Consider the following 21,107-nt stretch of genomic DNA (forward strand, 5'->3'; position numbering starts at 1 on the left):
GTCTATTTATCTGTATTCTGTTAATTCATCTTTAAATAAAAGAAATTCTCTTTGGCTCTGCCATTTAAACAAAAATGTAGATGGTGTCTTCCTGATGACTCAACCTTGGACACTTCTTTCAAAAATTAACAGCAGAACTCCCACCTGAAACTACACTTGCTTAATCAAGTGGATAAGTAGCATGGAGAAGGAAGGCGGGAATAAAGGTAGTGAGTCCTTTATTTCTGTTTAATTTCTCCTCCAAGTCTGTTTAAGCTCCTCCAATTGAGAACCAGCTTCACTTGGACTATGACTGTATCCTATGCTAGAGGGGACCGTCAGTGTTGGCACATCTAACTATTCTCGAGTGAGCCAGATTCCTGAGAGACTTACTGAGACAGAATGGAACCCATAATTCACCATCATTTTAGTTTAGTAGATCAGCACTTACTTTTTTCTTTTCCTGTAAAGTCGGTAATAAGACATTTGATTCACAACTCTAAGCCTTACCTCACCCAAAAGCTTTACCCCTATTAAAACCAGAGAAAAAAGGTACGACCACAAAGTTTTTCCTTTAGTTCTGCTACAGAAAAATAAGGTTCCCCGACTGCATCACCGATACAATGGACATGAACCTGGGCAGGTTTTGGGAGGTGGTAAGGGACAAGTCATAGCAAACACCCTCTTCCAACAACACAAGAGAAGACCCTACACATGGACATCACCAGATGGTCAAAACCAAAATCATATTGATTATACTCTTTGCAACCAAAGATGCAGAAGGTCAGTCAGCAAAAACAAGACCGGGAGCTGACTGTGGCTCAGATGATGAACTTCTTATTACCAAATTCAGACTTAAACTGAAGAAAGTAGGAAAATCACTAGACCTCTCAGGTATGACCTAAATCAAACCCCTTATTATTATACAATGGAAGTGAGAAATAGATTTAAGGGACTAGAACTGATCGACAGAATGCCTGATGAACTATGGATGGAGGTTTGTGACAATGTACAGGAGACAGGGAACAAGACCCTCCCCAAGAAAAAGAAATGCAAAAAAGCAAAATGGCTGTCTGAGAACCCTTACAAATAGCTCTGAAAAGAAAAGAAGCCAAAAGCAAAGGAGAAAAGGAAAGATATACCCATTTGAATGCAGAGTTCCAGAGAACAGCAAGGAGAGATAAGAAAGCCATCCTCAGTGATCAGTGCAAAGTAATAGAGGAAAACAACAGAATGGGAAAGACTAGAGATCTCTTCAAGAAAATTAGAGTTACCAAGGGAACATTTCACGCAAAGATGGGCTCGATAAAGGACAGAAATGGTAGGGACCTAACAGAAGCAGAAGATATTAAGAAGGCGTGGCAAGAATACACAGAAGAACTGTACAAAAAAGAGCTTCACGACCCAGATAATCACGATGGTGCGATCACTCATCTAGAGCCAACATCCTGGAATGTGAAGTCAAGTGGGCCTTAGAAAGCATCACTAAGAACAAAGCTAGTGGAGGTGATGGAATTCCAGTTGAGCTATTCCAAATCCTGAAAGATGATGCTGTGAAAGTGCTGCACTGAATATGCCAGCAAATTTGGAAAACTCAGCAGTGGCCACAGGACTGGAAAAGGTCAGTTTTCATTCCAATCCCAAAGAAAGGCAATGCCAAAGAATGCTCAAACTACCGCACAATTGCACTCATCTCACACGCTAGTAAAGTAATGCTCAAAATTCTCCAAGCCAGGCTTCAGCAATATGTGAACCATGAACTTCCTGATGTTCAAGCTGGTTTTAGAAAAGGCAGAGGAACCAGAGATCAAATTGCGAACATCCGCTGGATCATGGAAAAAGCAAGAGAGTTCCAGAAAAACATCTATTTCTGCTTTATTGACTATGCCAAAGCCTTTGACTGTGTGGATCACAATAAACTGTGATAAATTCTGAAAGAGATGGGAATACCAGACCACCTGACCTGCCTCTTGAGAAATCTGTATGCAGGTCAGGAAGCAACAGTTAGAACTGGACATGGAAGAACAGACTGGTTCCAAATAGGAAAAGGAGTACATCAAGCCTGTATATTGTTACCCTGCTTATTTAACTTATATGCAGAGTACATCATGAGAAACACTGGACTGGAAGAAACACAAGGTGGAATCAAGATTGCCGGGAGAAATATCAATAACCTCAGATATGCAGATGACACCACCCTTATGGCAGAAAGTGAAGAGGAACTCAAAAGCCTCTTGATGAAAGTGAAAGTGGAGAGTGAAAAAGTTGGCTTAAAGCTCAACATTCAGAAAACGAAGATCATGGCATCCAGTCCCATCACTTCATGGGCAATAGATGGGGAAACAGTGGAAACAGTGTCAGACTTTATTTTTCTGGGTTCCAAAATCACTGCAGATGGTGACTGCAGCCATGAAATTAAAAGACGCTTACTCCTTGGAAGGAAGGTTATGACCAACCTAGATAGCATATTCAAAAGCAGAGACATTACTTTGCCAACAAAGGTCCGTCTAGTCAAGGCTATGGTTTTTCCTGTGGTCAGGTATAGATGTGAGAGTTGGACTGTGAAGAAGGCTGAGCGCCGAAAAATTGATGCTTTTGAACTATGGTGTTGGAGAAGACTCTTGAGAGTCCCTTGGACTGCAAGGAGATCCAACCAGTCCATTTCGAAGGAGAACAGCCCTGGGATTTCTTAGGAAGGAATGATGCTAAAGCTGAAACTCCAGTGCTTTGGCCACCTCATGCGAAGAGTTGACTCATTGGAAAAGACTCTGATGCTGGGAGGGATTGGGGGCAGGAGGAGAAGGGGACGACAGAGGATGAGATGGCTAGATGGCATCACTGACTCGATGGACGTGAGTCTCAGTGAACTCCGGGAGTTGGACAGGGAGGCCTGGCGTGCTGCGATTCATGGGGTCGCAAAGAGTCGGACACAACTGAGTGACTGATCTGATCTGATAGTTTATACTTTTAGTGTGTGTGTATACATGTATCTCCAAACTCTGATCTCTGATCTGGACTGGAAAGTCACAGCTCCATTACAAGGAAAATTCACGTTCTCCAGGCTCCCTTAAAAATTAAGAAGCCAGTTATAAAAAATAGTTTCTTGCCTTTGCCAAAATATCCTGTTACAATATTCTGGGTGTTTCAATTATCATTTAAATAATGCTCTTTTCCTATGTATCAATAGTTTCTAGAACTGATTAAGCTCATGTGAATAGAAAGGGATAACAAAACCTATACCTGAGCCTCTAAAATGCTAGCTTTGTCCAAGTCTCTCTCTGAAGAAAAGAGCCATAGTCAACTTCAACATGAAGAAACACAGTACCCCAACCACTACTAACTAGACCAGAAGCAATGAGCTACAGGTGAAACCAGTCACCAGTGACTATGGCAGTATCAGGACCAACTACCAGCTATGCTCCCCAGGAACAGGATGGAGAGATGAACACACAGAAGCAAGGAGGGATTCATAAGGAATGAAGATGTATTCCTTCTGAGCTATTATAGAATCCTGAACCATAATCAACCACTATTAGAGATCTCCAGGATAACAGCATAATTTCCAAATTTTGGAAATACTAAAACACACAAACACACACAGAAAATATATTGCTGTTAGGATGATTATTCCATGCTTCTCTGCTTCCCTGTGTCAAGTAAAACAATACTTCTGAAAATTTTCAAGAAAGTAAAGTGCTATGGACAATCCTGCTGAAATTCCTCTGGAGTTTCTCACTGGACCTTAAATTCGCATTGTTTACCCTATGGCATAATATGCCAAGGAACTCTTTTGCTATAAAAAACTGTTTTCATTAAAATCTTCAAACAAAATTGATGCTTCAAAAGGAAATGCCATGGTCATCTTACATTTTTATGAATCTTCTAAAATACCAATCAATGCCTTCTCCAAGGAAATAAAGACTCTAAATAGTTTAGACTTAAGATAAAACTCAGACATTATTTCCTCAAAACTTAAAATTGACTCCAACTATTATGTAAATCAAGAAACAGCAAGTTATTTTTTATTTTCTAGAATATTTATCAGAAAAAAACTCAACTCACGATCTGATGTGTGGGAAATCCTCTTCAATTTTGCCTCCTGTGTTTTTGAAAATTTGAAGTGCAGCTTCTGCTACTTTTTCATCATCCATTTTCAGACAAGCCAGGAGAGACTCAAATGTTTCAGCAGAATGAAATGAGATAGGATGTGTAAATGAGAGTACCTAAAAAATGATCATAAAAATGATCTATAAATCCTTTTCATCTTTATAAATCCAAAATGTTACACACTAGAAATGTTACAAATCAAAGTAAAAACACAAGTAATTTTGCTAAAAATAAAAGAGAGCACTGTAAGTAAAATTTAAGACTTACTTAAATATGTAACAGAAACATTCTTGTGTAGGAAGACTGTACAATCTAAAGAAAGAACTATCTTCAAAATTAAACAACACACTAACATAATTCTCAAAATAATCTGGATTTGGTTAATGTTTGGGGAGGAGGGGTGGAAGAAACTCAAGGTAGGAGAAAAGGAAAATGAGAAGAGAATTTAACAAAATACCTCTATTATTCTAAATATAGGTCATTAGAAGAAGATAGTAACATTTTTGGAAAAAAGTAATCTAAGGAAGAGGGTAAAATATCAAACAGTAAAAGAAATTATAAGGTTACAATAATCACACCAACATAGGACTAAAGAAAAAATAAAGCAATAAATAGACTTTACCACATTTAAGGTAGAGTATAATAGATTATAAAGACAACAGAAAATAACTGAAAATGGATGAAATTTTTAATAAACAGACCTAGTAAAACTGGGTATAGCAATCTGAAGGAAATCAAATTAGACCCTCCATTATAATCACACTTTCAAAATAAATATCTGCTAAGACATTAAGTACATGATTTAATTTAATCCCTGTGAGATAAGTATTATTTCTACCTCCATTACACATGAGGAAGCAAAAGCAATTAACTTAGAGCAACTATCTAATAAATTACAGTAAAAAAAAATCAGACCTGCTTTATGACACTCTTAAAAACACTGTCTTAAAAAACACTGAGAAAATGTTAATAATTTATTATGGGAAAAATGAAGATATAAAATTGTATATTCAGTCTCATTTCAACTGTACCAAAGAGTATATTTTTCTATAGATTAAAAGGAAACAAAAGAAATATTTATGAATGATAGGCTTCTCAATGTTTTCTTCTTTATGACTTTATATGCTCTAAGTTATCAACAATTAACTGATATTTTTGTAATAAGTAAAAGGCAATGGAATATTTTAGCTAACGAAATAACATATAAAATGGACTTTAAAATTTTGGTGCTTTCTGTGGTAGAGTTAGCAAGTTCTTTGCACACTAATGAAACCTTCAAATTATAATCCTTAATATAATTAACACTAGGCTATATTATATAATTTAAACATAAAAATATTAATATTTAGCTTACATGTTAGAATACACAATTTCAAAAGTACCTAAAAGTGATTAAGAAAATTTTACTTTAGATTCTATTAACCGAGAAAAGCAAATCTCAAGACTAAAATGTACAAACTATATATGTAACAGTTATCTCATTAAGCACTTAAGTGCCTAAATTTCAATGTAAGCATATTTACCTTAAGCAGTTCAAGACCGGCCCTGATGGCTTGATCAGTTGGAACACCCTCATCTTCATCATCTGCTGTTCCATCTATTGATTTGTTCACTTGCTTTATAAGAGCACTAAAGTATGACAAAAAAAATTTTTTTCCATTTTTTCAACTCTTTTTTTATTGGCAATGTTTAAGAAAAATAATCCCGAGTATTTTCTATACAGACCAGAACTAAACCACACACAAATTTGATACAGCTGTTTCCCAACCATTATGGCAAGCTGTAATAAGTATTTTGAGATGCTTCTTTTTGAAATTGTATTTCCCTGTGTCCATTCAAATGAGGTTAAAATGTTATCTGACTTGCTGTTTATTAACGCTGTATTTTTATTCTTGTATTTGCTGTGTGAAGTTCAGGTCCAAACATGTGAATCCTAAGAGATGTTTTCCAATTATCTAACGTTCATTATGGCTCCAATATGTAGAACAACATATATAGAAATAAAGGATAAATGCTAACATAAAGCACTTTCAAACAACCTAGCAAATATTATTGTGTCCGGCACTGTTATGAAAGCCAGAAAGGACTGCTTCTGACAGGTGTAAAAATGTCATACAACAAACATACAATAAATCCTCACTAGAATAGTTAGAACAGATCACAAAGGAAATACAATATTTTAAAGTTTTCTTCTAAAAACAAGCTTAAGTGACTTTAAAATAATCATTTGAAACACTGTCAATTATCCAAAATACTCATTTTGTTTTTACTACAAAAAACAAGTTAACAAATATCAAGTCAGAGACCTAATATAAACCAAAATACAAGAAAATTCAATTATTCAGTTTTTTAAAATGCTTAGTAGATTTATGTTTCTACAAAAATATGTACTCAAATCTAAGGTCAAGATATGAGTCAAATACATCTGTTTTCCTTGCAATATCCTCTTAAATTAATCATTCCCTTAACAGTTAAAATCACTGAGGATGTTTTCTGTCCTGTTCTGCCCATTTTTCCTCCTTAACTGTTTCTCATAGCTCCAACTACTCCAAATAAAAATCTTCAGCCTGAATTCTCTTCCCAAATATTCATCAGTTCCAAGGTTTTCTTTACCTAAACGTACCAAAGGAATGAAAAATGCCATATATCCAAAATGAAATTCATTTCTTTCTTCCATGACTAAGAGCAGGAAGCTCTCTGTCTAGTGAGGGGAGGCCAAAGGCCAAAATAAGTGAATAAATACATTAAAAAAGATAATCAGGCAACAATAAGGACTGGAGAGAAGGCCAGGACAAGTGAGGCTGGTTAGCAAGGGCAGTGAGGAAAGGCATTCCCGTAGGGGTGGCGCTGCTCTTGTTTAGTTGCTACGTCATGTACAACTGAGCTAGTAACCACAGAGTCAGAGCCAGTGATAAAAAGCACCAACCTGGAGAATCAAAGAGAATCAACTGAGAAACTATTACAAAACACCAAGAGTTCAGTGAGGTGACGCCAACAACACTAAAAATCGACAGAGCTATTCTGTATTAGCCAAAGCCACCTTAAAAACACAGGGGGGTGAGGGGTGGAGGAAATCTATTTATAATGACAAGTCAAAATGTATAAAAACTAGGAATAAAAAGTTTTAAATGCACAGAATCTGTATATAACTTCTAAAATTATTAAAGGGAGCAAAGAGATTTGAAAAAATCAAGACAAGTATTTTCGTAAGATGGAAACAGTATTACACGAATAGCATTTGCCACTGTATCTAAAAATATCTTACAGGAACACAACTTGGTGTGGGATAAGATTCAACACATGCATTCTATAACTCATCTGGAAACATTAAGTAATGTTTGAGAACAGCTAGTAAATATTAAGGGAGGAGGGATGAAAGAACTTTCTAAATGAAATTTAAAAATTTATCATAAAAGCCTTAAAATACAAAGGAACAAAGGGAAAAAGTCCAGTAAGACCCTAAATATTGTTAAGAATTTATCCTACAATAAGGGAATGTCTCAAATCAAATAGGAAGGAACCAATTTTTCAATAAATGGTTTGATACAACTAGCTACTAGGCTTTTAAAAAAGGATGGATATCTTATCTCCACCTTACAATGAAATGGATTCCAGAACAATTAAAACCTAAATGTAAAAAACATAGCCACCTAATACGATGGCAGAAAAAAATAAAGGAGACAAATCATGTAATTTAGTATTTATTAATGTCAAGCACAAATTTAAAAGGCAATCAAACTGTGTTAATAGCCTTATTTCATAAAGCATTCATATAATCAATAAAAAATGACAATTTCTCTAAGCCACTTACAGAAAAATAAGAAGAAAAGCAATTAGCCAAGAAACATATGGGGAAAAAACATTCAACTTTTAAACAGTGCCACCATTCACTGCAGCCATAAAATTAAGACACTTGCTCCTTGGAAGGAAAGTTATGACAAACCTAGACAGTGTTTTAAAAAGCAGAGACATCAATTTGCCAACAAAGGTCTGTTGTCAAAGCTATGGTGGTTTTTCCAGTAGTCATGTACGAATGCAAGAGCTGAACCATAAAGAAGGCTGAGTGCCGAAGAACTGATGCTTTCGAATTGTGGTGTTGGAGAAGACTCTTGAGTCCCTTGGTCAGCAAGGAGATCAAACCAGTAAATCCTAAAAGAAATCAACCCTGAATATTCATTGGAAAGACTGAAGCTGAAGCTGATCTTTGGCAATCTGATGCAAAAAGCTGACTCACTGGGAAAGATTCTGATGCTGGGAAAGATTCTGATGCTGGGAAAGATTGAAGACAGGAGGAGAAGGGGACAGCAGAGCACGAGATAGTTAGATGGCATCACCAACTCAATGGACATGAGTTTGAGCAAGCTCCAGGAGATGGTGAAGGACAGGGAAGTCTGGCATGCTGCAGTCCACAGGGTTGCAAAGAGTTGGAAATGACTTAGCAACTAAACAACATCATTCACCTATAAAATGGCAAAGACTGAAAAGGGTACAGCCACTACTAGGAAAAATTAGGTGAACTGGACACTCCATGACTACTGGTGGGGAAGAGGGTGGAACCTTTCTGCAGTGTGATAGTTAAACCAAGAGGGCGCTGCAGCCAGACTTCCTCTGTTTAAATGCCATTAGCTACTTCCCAGCAGTGGGAAAGTTACTCTAACATCAGTGTAGCTCACTGTCCCTTTCCTGTGAACTGGAAATAGTAATATTTTTTGCCTTATAAAGAGGTAAATGAGTTAAAACACATAAAACAAAGAGTGCACACTATAAGCACTAATGGCTATTACCTGTTATTATTAGTTATGACTGAACATATCTTATGTATTACCAACCTACAAAGACATGCTTTGGTCCTCAGTCTTTTTGTTCATAAAATGCATTACTTCTGGAAACTTTATCTTAACTTTCAAAAATACTGCAATAACGTGGTCTTATCTTTCCGCAATTTGATTTTAAAAAATTGTCATGCCCAAACAAGAAGCATATCCTTTCTCAGCAGCTCCCTTCATTCTTTTCAAGGTACTACTATTCTCTTCATCATCTGGATTTGACCCCATAAACTTCTCACTCCTCCTCCATTTTATTCCCCATTTCCAGTAAGAGGACCCGTTTCTAAGGTTGTTCTTTTAAAACCTTCCTCAAATATGTTCTTTCCTTTCCATCCCACTATCGTCATCCAAAGAAAATTATAACAACACCTTAGCAGGCTCTCTCTTCTATTTCCCTCCTCCTGTTCATCATCAATCATTCCTGCTTCTCAACAGACCAAAGAACAAAGTAAAAGCTCTAAAGTCAGATCCTAAAGGCTTTCCACAATCTGACACCAAATGCTTTTTGAGGATCACCTCATAACACTTTTACATTTCTCCACAGAGTAACTTAAATAGATGGCAATCATTTTCTAAATATCCTTATTCCTTCCTATCCAGTTAGCTTGGCTTATATAAAACTCAACACCTAGAATTCTCCTCCCATTTCTTGTAGAAATAAAATCTTACCCATTCTTCCTCTCACGTCAAATACTACCCTCTCAGAGAAATTCTTTTAATCCTTTGAGCACTATCTGCATCAATTTTATGCAACTATAATATAATCTCTTAATTAAAATTCTTATTCCACTACTAGACAGAAGATTAATGAAAAGCATAAAGTATGCTTTGCCAATACCTAACTAGCCTTGTTTTAAATTAGAAGACATTGGATTTAATTAATGAATTTCAGTCTGATTCAGATTTTTCCTTGTAATAATATAAAGGATTCCAGTTTTCGTTTTGCGCCCTTTTATTTTTGAAACTGAAGAACACTTTCCTCAAATGAAAAACAAGGCAAGACGAGTCCAAAATGAAAAACAGGCATCCAACGTAGTATCCTCCTCCACTACAGAGGGTTACAAGCCAAGAGCTATACCTTACGCCCTCCCTCCAAAAAAATCCCCAAAAGGGCTTTACTGAGGACAGTGTACCATTAGTAGTATTTTAGATTCTAATATACCTCTGAAAGGTACTATTGCTCACTAAAAAAAGAACATGCTTTCCATATTTTATAAGTAGTCCTGTTTTCAACTGGTTGAAACATTTCAGGAAATGTTTAAAACAAACAAAAAAAGGTGGTTGGGGGGGTGGGGGGGGACTTCACTGGCAGTCTAGTGGTTGAATGGCTCCACACTCCAATGCAAAGGGCACGGGTTCAATCCCTGGTATCATGCTGTATGGCATGGCCATAAATAAATAAATAAGAAAAGAGCTCTTCCCACATTTTACAAAACCAAGTACAGACATAAAAAGAAAGTATTTTCCAAGATGTCAAAGTCAAGTGATATCAAACCTGAAACTTTAAATGAAGGCTGTCTTAAAAATAACATTTTTAGTTCTCAGATACCTATGAAATGCATCATATGCTGTTTTATAACATAATCACTTTATTTTCTTTTCCAGAAGGTAGAACTGCAACTTGTTTCTATCAGTTAACCTATGTGAGCGAACTAACCAGTATACTGTTAACAGATAAAAATTAGGCTTGTATTGACAAATTCTCATCCAAAAAGACTACATAAAATTAAAATAACATGAAATACTAAATACATACAGATATATACACAGATGAGTATATAGCCATTATGTATACACATAAATCTATATGGATTAGTGCCTTACAAACAGCAGACACTCAATAATGACTACTAAAGCATGAATGAATTAATGGTAATGAAAATTCAATATTTTCATTAAATACCTGATAGACTCAGTATCTATGTGCACAGGTGCTATCCTCTCCAAGAGAAACTTGATCATTTCCAGAAAAGGATTTGTAGGCTGTTTGGGGTTGCCCAACTTCTTAGTTATTTCACGCTGTAATGGAGATGTTTAAAATATTACAAAAGTATGTTTAAATAATTCATTACATTAAAATGTTAAGAAACTACTATAATTAAAATCACATAGTGCCGGTACTATTGGTATAGTATTGGTGCAGGAATAAACAAATCAATACAAAAAGACTAAGAATTTAGTATAGGAAAAAGGTAACATTTCAAGTAAACAGGAAAAGGATTATTCAATATATTGTTATACTGAATATACTGGAATAGCTCAATAGACATTTTTTAAAAATAAAAGCAGAGTTAGATTCCTATCTCACATCTTACACCAAAGATATTCCAAAAGGATAAAAACAAACACAAAAGAATAAAACCAATTGGGATATCAAACTTCAACAAACAAAATTATCAGGGGAGCGTATTAAAACTACAGATTCCTGGGCCTCACTGTGAAGATTCCCATTTAGTCAATCTGGGGTAGAGCCAAGAATCATCTTTTATAGAAGAATTTAGGAAGATACACGGGCAACAGATTAAATAATACTGATGTAAGTACATATTGTCATTGACCTGCAATACAATGGGATTTCATAAGCAAGACTTCAAAGGCAAAAACCTTGAAGAGACCACTGACAAACTTAGTGAAATAACAAAACTATCATATGTAAAGGGCATCATAAACAAATGAAAAGGGCTAAGCTACAATTGTTGGAAAACTACCTGCAGCCTAATTAACACACAACGCCATGACATACTAACGAGCCAATGAGATAAAGACAAATAGTCTAGAAAAGTAGGCAGATTAAAAACACAAAATTTACAAAAGAAATAAGAATGACTAATATATCCAAGGAGAAAAAGTGCTCATATGATTAGCAACCGATTTTATAAATGCTATCAAAATAATGTTTTTGTTTGAGTTTTGTGTTTCCAACAGTGATACTGGCCAATAGCGAATTTATCCTTAAGAAAAGAAATCAAGATTGTGTAAAATTATTAAGCTATAAAGATTATTTATTTTTTACATTAATCAAAGACTGGGAAAAAATTTAAATGTGTAACACAAATGGGGACCATTCAATAAATTATGGCACATATACTCAATGCTGTGCTATGTTGCTACTAAAGAGAATATAGTAAAAGACTAATGAAAAAGTAAAATATACAAAGCTCTGTATAATATAATCTTATTTTAGAAGAACATACACCATAACATTAACAACTGTGTCCACAGAGTAATTACAGTTTAATACATTATTATTTTTGTGATATTTCCTAAACTTTACATAATGAACATAAATTATTTTACAAAAGGGGACAAAAAAGGATTTGTGGGCTTCTCCAAACATTATGGAGGAGCCTGGCAGGCTACAGTCTGCACAGAGTCAGGGCTGCACAGAGTCAGACACGACTGAAGTGACTTATCACCAAACATTAACTCTTTTAAATTTCTCTCCTTACCACACAACCTTCAGCTTGTTTGCAGGAGCATGTTGGACTGACAAGTACTTCTAACTGTTTTCTTATTTTCTCATCATCTTCTAACACTTGTGTGAATTTCTTCATGAAATCCTGAGCCTTACCAGGATCTGGCAAATTTCCTTAAATTAAATTAAAATATAATTTTAGATATTTCCTGAAATAATAAAAGAGCAACATTTTTCATTCTTTACTTTGATGAAGAATCCTAACATACAAATTCATTTAATTTAATGAGATAAAATTATACAGATCCTTTAATAGTGAATTTTCACAAGTAAAAATTTTTTCCTAGAAACATTAAATAAAATCATTGTGAAGGACCATCTAGCCAGAGAAAGATCAAACTGGTTAACTTTAAATAACTCCATATAATATCTGAAGGCCTTAAATGTCAACCTGAAAAATACCAATTTTATTACTGTCCCATGAGCTTGTACATACATTGTTCTTTAGTGATTCACAGCAAGAGATCAAGATCAGTAAGATTTACCTTGAAGAAACTATGTTCCTGTTCTACACTGTTTACTGTTAAAACATCGACAGAAAATGCACACATGCATCTGCTAGGTACCAAAACAGGCTGAACAACATGGTCCAGGTGTTACTGCCAGATATGCCACTACCACACGAGAAAGTCTGAGCTCTTACAGAATCAAAGATTAGTTTTATACTGCTCTCCTAATACATCACTAACCAAAACACTTATGAAAGCTAACAAAATATCCATCATAACATCGTTTTTCTGGCTGCTCACAACTGTAATAGAGAATCAGACTAGGTAGAACCCTGCTAATAAACAGGGTAATACAGAAACATGGACTCTAATAAAAGTAACAGAAACCTGTTGAATCTTAAAATATGAATACAGTAAATGCAGTCTTCAAGTTCATATATGACTCTAAAGTTCCATTTATATCTTGGCTACACGACTGAACATGGTAAGAACTAATCTCCTCCTCCCAACTATTTGACTGTATAACCTTTCCCTATTTCCATAACACAAAAATTCTACTGTACTGTTTATCAACAGTTTTGGAAAAAGTCACTTTACAGCCCCTCCACGCATCATATTAAGGCTACAATAAAGCATATCACCTAAGAAACAAAATGAAAAGAAAGTGAAGGGAGAGGGAGAGAGGAAGCAAAGAGAGGAGAAAAGGAGGAAGGGAAACACAGCAACAAAAAAATCCCTTTAATTCAAGATTCTACAAACATACTTGACCACTGGAACTCTTTTTTTTCTGATGGTACGACTAATATGTTCAGGATATTAACATCCCTTGGAGCAGAATATGGGAAATATTGTACTTGTTGGAAGAAAATGGATACAAGGTTAAAACAGAAAGACTACAGGAGATTATCTCCTTTAGGGGATACTGTCCACAGCCAAACCACCAGGGAAATACTTATTTAAAAGCAATAGCATGAAATCACTTGCTTTAAGTTATCCAAAGGGACTGAAAACTAATTTAACTGCTTAGGACTACAAGGTATTTTGGTGTGAAATTTCTACTCATGCCAGAGTTTCTATCACTTAGTCTAATACCCAATGAATTAGGTTACTATTCTTTTTAGTGTCTTAGCATACTTCCACATACATCCTGGAACATTTGTTAACATCTCAAAAATCTGCCTAAGATCTCTTCATTAGCCAAGTGGAAGCTCGGTGCAAGCACTTCCCCAGGTGCTCCTGATCTTCCCTCCGCCTTCATGCTGTACACAGTGATCTCTAGGGTGAGAGAAAAAGCTAGTGCCCTGCAAAAAAAACTACTTTTCCCTGCCCTGAACAAAGGAAACGTGCTACACAACCCTTTAGTATTCCCTGTTAAAGGCAATTAAATAACATTTTATTTGACATAAAACAAATGTTTTATTTGAAAACATTTTATTTGAAAGCAAAAAAGTGAATTAACTTTTTTTTTTCAAAAAAAAATTTGCAGTTATTAAGTACATCCTTCATTCTAAACTTTGACTCACAATGAAATTAAAGCTTCAGAGAGATTCACATTAGAGCAAACAATAGGTAAGCACAGGCTCAGTTTTTAACAGCAAGCTTACATAGCAATTTGAATGAATTCTCAAAAATAAATTTATGCAATAAAACCTTTATCTAGCTCTTGCTCATACCAAAACACAAAATAATTCTGTGCAGAATGCAAAATACATGAAAATAAGGGGAAAAAAAGGAAAGCTGAGTATGCTGGGGGAAAGGAAAAAAATAAAAATCAACTAAAAAACTTTAATCTTTTCCTATATTATCATAGCCTAAAATGGAACTTTGAGGAATATTTTATACTACCAAAGAAAGAAATGTCTCAAATAAACCTTAAATTTTACATATAATATTTGAAGTAACTTACTTGTAATAACCATCACTTTTGAAAATATGGCCTTGACACTGGCATCTGTCTGAAAATCACACAAAAAAATGCAAAATTAAAATCTCCTAACAATAATCTTCATTATATTCTTCAGAAAGTTAAGCATAACCCACTCACACTCTAGGCCCACGCCAGGACCACCAGTATATGCTCCTTCTTTAGACATGTTTAAACCCCCGATAAACTGAATGAAAGAAGTGAAGTCATAATCCACCCTCGTCACTTCTTCCCTCATCCTGTTTTGTCATCCTCCCAAAAGGAAAAAAAAAAAAAAAGATAATGATTGCTGCATCAACCTTTTGGGACACAGAGGTATTTTGTTTTTCTTAAGTATACTCAAAGGACAGGACAACTTAGTTTAAAAGGGGAACAAAGTAATCTGGAAATGTTGGTTTTCACATTTGTAGTCTATCTCAAACAAAAAACTGACAAGTATATACTTCTGATTGAACTGAGGTATTTAAGCCTGAGGATTATGATACATAAGTCAGGAAGCCACTGGGAAGATGCTAGATGAAGACAATTAAGATGCCACTAACATGTACAAAAGATTTTTCCAAGAGGGCTAGTTATATGCTGCATCAGTGTAGTATAATATTTCAGTGAATGAATGTCTTCGTTACATTGTGCTTCATGTAACATATTCTGTAAAGTTATGGGTATGAATGATGTTTCTAAGAATGCTAGTTATTCACTGCATCAGGTTAGTGTTATTTAATGAAAAGAAACATCATCAACAAAGTACAATACTGCAAGTCACTTTGAGAGACACTGAGCAAATCAGTTAAGTTAAATGAAATAAGTAGAAGGGCTACATTGCTAAGAAAGAATAAAATTATCTTAATCAGAAGGAATAAAGAAGTAGTCAAAGAAAAATATTAAATATCTAGGAGTCTTCCTGATAAAATAGGCAGAATTATAAACAGACAAAAATTAAATACAGCTTTGGTTTTTTTTTCTAACTTTAACTGTATAACATCTACTAGAACTCTCAACATAAAGTGAGTATTAAGTATGTTGATATATGGCAAAACCAATACAATATTGTAAAGTTAAAAAATAAAATAAAATAGATTTTAAAAAAAAGTAATAGACTTAATTCTCCTTTCACTACAATGCCGCTTTAGAGTACCATCCTCCTCCATTCTGTTTCTTCTTCAACCCCACCACACAAGAATGAGAATTCTCTCTTTGATTTAGATAACATGTTAATTATTTTAAGACAATTTAAAGGAAAATACCGCAAACTAGAAGGGAATAAAACACTGTAACTGAATTGAGACTGTATTTTATTCCTAGACTGAACAGGAATATCATGAGACCCTGCCAAGTTTTTATGAACAAGCAAAGAGAAGAAGCTCACACTAAATAAATTTTAAAGGGAGAGTGAGAGTCAACAAAGCTATTCTTGATTACAGTCTCATATATCACACTGCTCAACACACAACCTATACACTTAAAATGCTATTCGGCTGCTATTATGACTTTAATAATGCTTTCAATCAGGAATAATTTTATACACATGCAAATGAGAACATCTCACATTCTAAAATAGTATGTTTGCAACTTTAGAGGTAGTAAATTAATATGTCTCTAGGTGACAAAGAGGAGCACTTTATCTAGAGCTTATTACCTGAAACACTCTTAACACTGCATTATAACACTGACTAAAACAAATGTTTATTGGCTGAAACACACTAACTTAACTGAGATTTTCCAATTTCCCTCCTTCACACAGAAGTACTGAAATAGCACAATTACTAAAATAATTTTAAAGTCATTGTGTAACAAGGAAAAACCTACTCTAGTAGGTTCAACATAATCAGGAATCACAGAAGGTTAAATTATGTTCAATAAGTCATAAACAAAGAGATAATTGTTAGCCTATAAAACAAAAATACTACTCAGTTGTAAAGCTTCAATCAGGCAAACAAGGGTCAAGAAATGTCTTATTACTACTACTGATTTAGAGGTTAAGAAAAAAGTGAGGTCACCATAAACCACTCAAACAACTACTGTTAGCTCACTGATTTTTAGGGCAAATGGCAAGATTTACACCTAGGAAAACTGGAGATGTTCTCCCTTAGATGAAAAAACTCCATTCTATTGACTTCTGTCCTATGAACAGAAAGTGTATGTTGTGGGGAAAGGGTGAAGGAGTCAACTATGTGCTGAAAAAGAAACAAAAATAACACTGCTGTTTTCCCTGGATGCCATGTAAAATGACTAGACACACTGATTTTTCAATGAATTGTATCTTTTATAGGCCTACATACAACATTCTCAAACATCAATTGGATGAATAACTACCATTAAATTATAATTATGAAGACCAGGTAATACATTAAAATTACCATAATATTAGTTGTAAGTAAAAATATCAAAACACTAAACTATAATTACATGATTTTAAAACTTTCTATAACCACAAGACTATACAAAGATGATGGCAGCATTTCAGTGCAGCAACATTAAGTGTAATTTTACTTTTTATATGCTTTCAATAATGCTGAGTTATTGATCTTTTTTTTTTAAAGTTACCAAAAAAGGCTTAATTCTGAGTACACAGAAGCACATTCTGTTTCCTGTTGGATATCACCTTTTGCAGATACAGTGAATTTAAGTTTTTCTATGTAGTAACTTTCTTAAAAATTTCAGTGTTCTAAGTTAGAGATCATAGGTTCTAGAGTCAGAATTGTTCCACCCAGAAACAGCTGTTCAACACATAGCAGAAATGGTGATAACGTACTTTGGGTTGCTTAATTAAGTCAAGCAAATCCTTTACTTGATGTCGGAGCAGATTTTGGCACTTCCACATTTCATTCAATGCTCTGAAAAACATAAACACATAAATTTAAATAACAAAACGGGATAAAAATCCTTCTAGGATATTCCAACTATATTATTTTTTTCTATAAGTTCAGATTATAAAAGGAGATGACAAAGATAGGGTAAAAGTTACAGGAGCTAAACAACTGATGATACATGGAGAGAGAGAGAGGAGTCAAATAGAAGAGATAATAACATTTGGGGAGATGCGCATATCAAAAGAAAGGGATTAGTGGTGATTGTTTTTCCTTTTGTATAGAAATAGGGAAAATTTCTCATTAACTGGAACACATTTGCAGGCAAGGGCATAGGAATTAACTGAGGTGATTACAAACTTGAGAAATAAAGCAATATTTAATGGAATAATATCTTGCAGTAGGTAGGATGAAAAGGAATAAAAGACAGAAAACAGTGAGCTCTGAGATAATGGGGATACTTTTTCCTGAAAGAAAAATATCATAATTTTACATAATATACATTATATACTTTATTAGTTATTTATAAATTATATTGTTATATAAGTGAATATTCATCTTACACAGCAAAAATTTTGATGTCCCCATAACACTTTTATTGTTTTCGGGCAGAAATTTAAAAAAGAGATTTATATAAGAAATTTATATTTATATATAAAATATATATAAACCACAGAGAGCAGTTAATGTTATTTAAATGCTGAGTTATAGTATATCAGAACCATTTATATTTAAAATTTTAAAAAAGAAATTTTCCAAAACCAAATACTACTTCTCATTATTGTTTTCAATTATCTATACTTCTATTGGGGCTTCCCAGGTGGCACGAGTGGTACAGAATCTGCCTGTCAATGCAGGAGACCAAAGAGACTCAGGTTCCATCCCTGGGTCAGAAAGATCCCCTGGAGAAGGAAGTGGCAACCACTCCAGGATTCTTGCCTGGAAAATTCCATCGACAGAGGAGCCTGGTGGGCTATAGTCCACAGGGTCGCAGAGAGTCAGACACGACTGAGCACATACTTTCTATTAACTCCATTATCACAAATACAAAGCACTGCTCTGAGACAATAATTTAATGCAGACATATATAAACCATGTAAAAACATTCATTTTCTTTTGATAGACAAAGCAATTATCTGCTTAATGTTTTCATTCTCAACAGCGTGTCTTAAAAGTACTTTTGTATTTTTTTAAAAAGGAGATAAATTAGCAGAAATTTGGACACAAATTCCTTTATAGTAGTCCCTTATAAATGGTACTAGCAAAACAACAGTACTGGGGCATTTTCATCTTAAAATACTATACTTTACTGTTTCCAAGGTACTGAAGTTCCCTAAAGTTGAACAGGCACATTTCAAGAATGCAAACATCAAAAGAAAAATGAACATTATCCAGAGGACTGAAAAAGTCTCACAGCAAAGTAGCAGTTATGTAATTAAAACAATAATTTTGAAAGAAACAGAGCAGTCATCTGTGAAATTACTTCTGAACCCCAAAGTCAATTAATTCTCTCCATACCTACACATTTTATCACTACTTGTAACCCTAAAACGCCCTGGATTTTGAAACTTGCTTTCACTTAAAGCAGAAAAATAAAAAAGAAATTATCTTACCTATTATAGTTGTTTATTAATTTAAAGATGAAATCTTAAGTAATTCTAAAGCTTATTATAAACTATAACAGTTGCAGCTTAAGTCAAAAAGTGACCATTACATACCAAGAATTTGTACTGTAACAATCAGGAGGGGCACCCCCTCAAGCATTTTAATCAAATTATATTAAGCAGCAAAGACAATGTGTCCTTGTGTTTTGCCTTTCTAAACAGCACTTAAGGGAAAAAAAACTGTACTAGTGGAAGCAGTATTACTGTACTAGGAAGACAAGTATCCATCCATTCATTCAATATTAGTCTGAATTCCAGCTCTGTCACTAAATAAAAGTGAAAAATCTGACTAGAGCCTGGATACTCTTACATTTGTTGACTTTTTTTTTTTTTTTTTTTTTTGATTAAGTGACATTTTAAGTAGACAACTAGTCCCCTCACCCGGGCTTCTCCTCATTTGCACCAATGCACTACATTTGTGTCATTTCAAAGAAACAGAACTGCCACTGAGCTATAGAAACCTGTCAAATGTTAACGAGAACCTCTCCTCCAATCTTCTGCTCTCAAATGGCAAACTACCCGTCAGACTCAGCAGTACAGAACTGTCTAGAAGAAGAGTCTGATCGATGAAGGAGAAGACACCACCAGGACACCTGATAGTACCACTTACTCTCACGGATAACAGCTGCTCTGGGCAACTTGGAGGAGGTGGGAATACACAGCATGATCAGAGGGCACGCAAGCTGCCTCAGTTCTCCTCTCTAATCATCAAGATACTCAGTTAACTTAGTGACCCAAAAGTGGGTACATATCAAAAAGTCTAAAATACAGAAGATACATTGTCTCCCCCAAAAGAACGTCATCACAGAATAAAATATATGGCTCTTTCAATAAATAAAAATCCTTACCAAACAAATTCTTAGCAGGAACCTGCTTGTTACACAGGAGCTATTTTAAATACCATTCAAACTAATTAGAGGTCATAAATTCAAATGACTTTCTGGGTTTGAATGGTAATACAAATGAATGAAGTAGGACAGGCATTATAATACAGAGTAGTGAGCACTGTGGTGAAATCAGAAACATTAAGTAAAACATCAACATCATTAGTATTCAGGACAATGGAAAGAAAATGAGACAAAATTTCATACCCAAAAGATTCACAAAAAATAAAATGCCAGACAGAGGATGGAGAAACTTAGAAACCACTGGCAAGAGTATAAATTAGTATAATCATACTGGAAAATGATTTGACTAGTTTATAATGCTGGAAATGTGCATCCTCAGCAGTTCCACTCATAGCTGTAACTCCAATGATCCTAAACCTTGTCTGCCCATTAGAATCCCCAGAAATGCTTTTCTAAAAACCCCAATGCACACACTACAAACTAGACAAATTAAATGACAAACTGAGGGTGAGATTCATGTGTCAGTGTTTTTTAAACCTTTCCAAATGATTCCAATATGTAGTCAAATCTGAGAACCATTCACAACTATACCTCAGAGAAATTCTTGCATGTTTACTAAACTGGAAAATGTTCCCAGAGGCATTATTTGCATTATTAAAAAATGGAAACAACACAAATGTCCATTCTTTCCATGCACTCAGATCTGCAATGTCAAGATGATGGAATAAAACCGTGGAATAATGACAAAGTAATTCAATACCTCAGTGAAAATGAATGACCCATAAGCTCTGTAGAGAGAGTGGATGAAGTTTAGGAACATTATAGAATGGTGTGGAAAAAAAATCGCAGAAGAGTATACCCACAATCACTCCATTTTTATAAAGTTCAAAAATGATCAAAACCAAAAAATATATAACTAAGGGATACATATATACATATAATAAAACCATTCTTTAAAAGGAAATGAGAAACACAAAATTAAGGTTAGTGGTTTCCTGAGAGGAAGGAGGATGAAAGAGGGTGGGTGG

At 34.6% G+C, this 21,107-nt stretch overlaps 1 protein-coding gene across 5 annotated transcripts in view; it reads right to left on the bottom strand.

Annotated features, from left to right (window-relative positions):
• The window catches only part of PDS5B (PDS5 cohesin associated factor B), a 192,582-nt gene that overhangs the window by 68,427 nt on the left and 103,048 nt on the right, over positions 1-21,107 (bottom strand). For all 5 annotated transcript variants that reach the window (XR_011569734.1, XM_070800202.1, XM_070800200.1 and 2 more), the window contains exons 14-19: positions 17,513-17,594; positions 14,743-14,791; positions 12,362-12,501; positions 10,816-10,931; positions 5,610-5,715; positions 4,042-4,202 (exon numbers count right to left, since the gene is read on the bottom strand). Coding sequence is in view for 4 of the 5 variants with exons in the window: in XM_070800202.1 (XP_070656303.1) it covers positions 4,042-4,202; positions 5,610-5,715; positions 10,816-10,931; positions 12,362-12,501; positions 14,743-14,791; positions 17,513-17,594 (654 nt within the window). In the remaining variant the exon portion in view is untranslated. The remainder of the gene's footprint in view (positions 1-4,041; positions 4,203-5,609; positions 5,716-10,815; positions 10,932-12,361; positions 12,502-14,742; positions 14,792-17,512; positions 17,595-21,107) is intronic.

Source organism: Bos indicus, chromosome 12 (genome assembly GCF_029378745.1).
Source record: "Bos indicus isolate NIAB-ARS_2022 breed Sahiwal x Tharparkar chromosome 12, NIAB-ARS_B.indTharparkar_mat_pri_1.0, whole genome shotgun sequence".
Classification (NCBI taxonomy): domain Eukaryota; kingdom Metazoa; phylum Chordata; class Mammalia; order Artiodactyla; family Bovidae; genus Bos; species Bos indicus.